General features: G+C 53.6%; 1 protein-coding gene across 1 annotated transcript; it reads right to left on the bottom strand.

Moving 5' to 3' along the window:
- Positions 1–553: 553 nt before the first annotated feature.
- Positions 554–1,284, bottom strand: LOC121850207 (circumsporozoite protein-like). Its single transcript, XM_042340800.1, has 3 exons — positions 1,267–1,284; positions 925–1,092; positions 554–791 (listed from the first exon to the last, which is right to left on the bottom strand). Exons 1-3 carry the CDS (start codon positions 1,282–1,284, stop codon positions 570–572), a joined length of 408 nt encoding a protein of 135 aa, XP_042196734.1. The 3' UTR covers positions 554–569.
- Positions 1,285–2,993: the final 1,709 nt, after the last annotated feature.

Below are 2,993 nucleotides of genomic sequence, written 5' to 3'. Positions count from 1 at the left end.
ACAGCTCCAACTCCAAACCCAACTCCAACCACAGCTCCAGGCCCAAGCACAGCCCCAACACCAACCACTACCCCAACTCAAATCCAAACCCCAACCATAGCCCCAACTCCAACCGAACCTCCAACCAAAGCTCCATTGGGGCTGTGGTTGGGCCTGGAGCTGTGGTTGGATTTGCATTTGGAGTTGGGGCTGTGGTTGGGCTTCGGATTGGGGTTGGGGCTGTGATTGGAGTTTGGTTTGTGTTTGGAGTTGGTGCTGTGGTAAGTGGTGTGGTTGGAGTCGGGGCTGTTTTGGGGGCTGTGTTTGGATTTGGAACTGTGTTTGTGGTTGGAATTGGTTGGGGCTGGTGTTGGTTTTGGGACTTAAGCTGTGGTTGGAGTTGGGGCTGTGGTTGGTGTTGGTGCTGTGGTTGGGTTTGGTGCTGTCGTTGGAATTGGGTTTGGAGCTGTGGTTGGGTTTTGGATTGGGGTTGGGGCTGTGTTTGGGTTTGCTGTGGTTGTAGTTGGGGCTGCAGTTTGAGTCGGTACTGTGGTTGGGGTTGTGGTTTGGGGCTGTGATTGGAGTTGGGGCTATGGTTGGGAGCTGGGTCTGTGGTTGGGATAAGGGTTGAGGCTGTGTTTGGCTCTGTTGTACTTAAGGCTATGATTGGGGCTGTGTTTGGGGTTGGGGCTGTGGTTGGGGTTGTTGTTGGAGCTGTTGTTGGGGATAGGGCTATGGTTGGAGTTTGATCTGTGCTTGGAGTTGGTGCTGTGGTGGTGTGGTTGGAGTTGGGGCTGTGTTTGGATTTCGGGCTGTGGTTGGTGTTGGGTTTGGAGTTGGGGCTGTGGTTGGGTTTGGGGCTGCCATTGGAGTTTTGGTTTTGGGGCTGTGGTTGTGGTTGTTGTTGGGGCTGTGGTTGTGACTGTGTTTGGGGTTGGGGCTGTGATTGTGGCTGGGGTTGGGGCTGTCGTTCGAGTTGGGACTGTGATTGGGGTTGAGATTGGGGCTGTGGTTGAGGTTTGGGTTGGGGCAGTGGTTGGAGATGGTGCTGTGGTTGGAGTTGGGGCTGTGGTTGGAGTTGGTGTTCTGTTTGTGTTTGTTCTGTGGTTGGGGCTGTTGTTAAACTTCAGACTGTGGTTGGGGTTGAGATTGGGGCAGTGGTTGCAGTTGGTGCTGTGGTTGGGTTTGGTGCTGTGGTTGGGTTTCTGGTTAGGCTATGGTTGGGGTTGGAGCTGGTTTGGGGGCTGTGGTTGAAGTTGGGTTTGGAGTTGGTGCTGTGGTTGGTACAGTGGTTGGGGCTGTCATTGGAGTTGAGGCTGTGGTTGGGATTGCAATTGGGGTTGGGGCTGTACTTGGTTATTTAGTTGGAGTTGGGTATATTGTTCGAGTTCGGGCTTTGTTTGTGTTTTTGGCTGTGTTTGGATTTGCGGCTGCATTTGGGATTGGGGTTTGTGTTGTAGCTGCCATTGGGGCTGTGGTAGGAGTTGGGTTTGGAGTTGGGGCTCTGTTTGGGTTTGTGACTGTGGTTGTGGTTGGGGCTGTGATTGGAGTTGGGGCTGTGGTTGGAGTTGGGTCTGTGATTGGGCAGGGGATGGTGGTGTGTTTGGCTCTGTGGTTATGGTTAGGGGTATGTTTGGGGCTGTGTTTGGAGTTGGCTGTAGTTGGGGCTGTTGTTTGGTATAGGGCTTTGGTTAGAGTTGTATTTGGGGATGTGATTGGTGTTGGAGCTGTGGTTCGAGCTTTGTTTGGAGCTGTTATTGTGGTTGGGGCTGTTGTTGGAGTTGGGTTGGGGGCTATGGTTGGAGTTGGTGTTGGAGTTGGGGCTGTGTTTGGGATTGTGGTTGGGAATGTGTTTGGAGTTTGGGTTGTGGTTGGCGTTGGGTCTATGTTTGGGGCTGGGGCTGTTGTTGGAGTTGGGGCTATGGTTGGTGTTGTGGTAGTAGTTGGGGCTGTGATTGGAGTTGGGGTTATGGTTGGGGCTATGGATGGGGCTGGGGCTGTTGTTGGAATTGGTGCTGTGGTTGGAGTTGGAGCTGTGCTTGGTTTTGGGGCTCTCTTTGGGACTGAAGCTGTGGTCGGAGTTGGGGTTCGAGTTGGGGCTGTGGTTGGGTTTGAGGCTGTGGTTGAGGTTAGTAATGTAGTTGGTGTTGGAGCTGTGGTTCGAGCTATGATTGCGGCTGTTGTTATGGTTGGGGCTGTGGTTGCAGTTGGGGTGGGGGCTATGGTTGGAGTTGTGGTTGGGGTTTGAGATGTGGTGGGAGTTGGGTCTGTATTTGGGGCTGTGGTTGGAGGTGGGCAATGTGGTAGGAGTTTGGGCTGTGGTTGATGTTGGTTTGGGGGTTGGGGGCTGTGTTTGTGCTGTGGTTGGCGTTGTGGCTGTGGTTGGCATTGGGGCTATAGTTGGGGCTGGGGCTGTTGTTGGAGTTGGGGCTGTGGTTGGGATTGTGTGGGAGTTGGTGCTGTGATTGAGGCTATGGTTGGAGTGGGGGCTGTGGTTGAAGTTGGAGCTGTAGTTGGGCCTGTGGTAGGTTTTGGGGCTGTGGTTGGTGTTGGGGTTGGAGTTGGTAGCTTTCTTGAGCTGTGGTTGGAGTTAAATTTGGGGCTGTGTTTGGGGTTGGGGTTTGGAGTAGGGGCTGTTGCTGGAGTTGGGGCTGTGGTTGGAGCAATGGTTGAGATAGAGGCTTTGGTTGGTTTGGGATTGGGTTAGGGATGTTGGTTGTGGTTGGGGCTGTATTTGGTATTGGGGCTGTGGTTGGGACTATGGTTGGGGCTGTGATTTGAGTTGGGGCTGTGTTTGAGGCTGTGGTTGGGATTGGGTCTGTGGTTGTGTTTGGAGTTTGGGTGGTGGTTGGAGTTGGGGCTATGGTTGGGGCTGGGGCTGTTGTTGTAGTTGGTGTTATGGTTTGGGTTGTGGTGGGAGTTGGGTCTGTGGTTAGAGCTGTGGTAGGAGTCGGGGCTGTGATTGCTGTTGGTTTTGGGGTTGGGGGCTGTGCTTGTGCTGTGGTTGGAGTTGG

The sequence above is a fragment of the Callorhinchus milii genome, unplaced genomic scaffold, assembly GCF_018977255.1.
Source record: "Callorhinchus milii isolate IMCB2004 unplaced genomic scaffold, IMCB_Cmil_1.0 Scaffold15, whole genome shotgun sequence".
NCBI lineage: Eukaryota > Metazoa > Chordata > Chondrichthyes > Chimaeriformes > Callorhinchidae > Callorhinchus > Callorhinchus milii.
The sequence above is the reverse complement of the archived record's forward strand: the minus strand, read 5'-3'. Positions and strand labels throughout refer to the sequence as shown.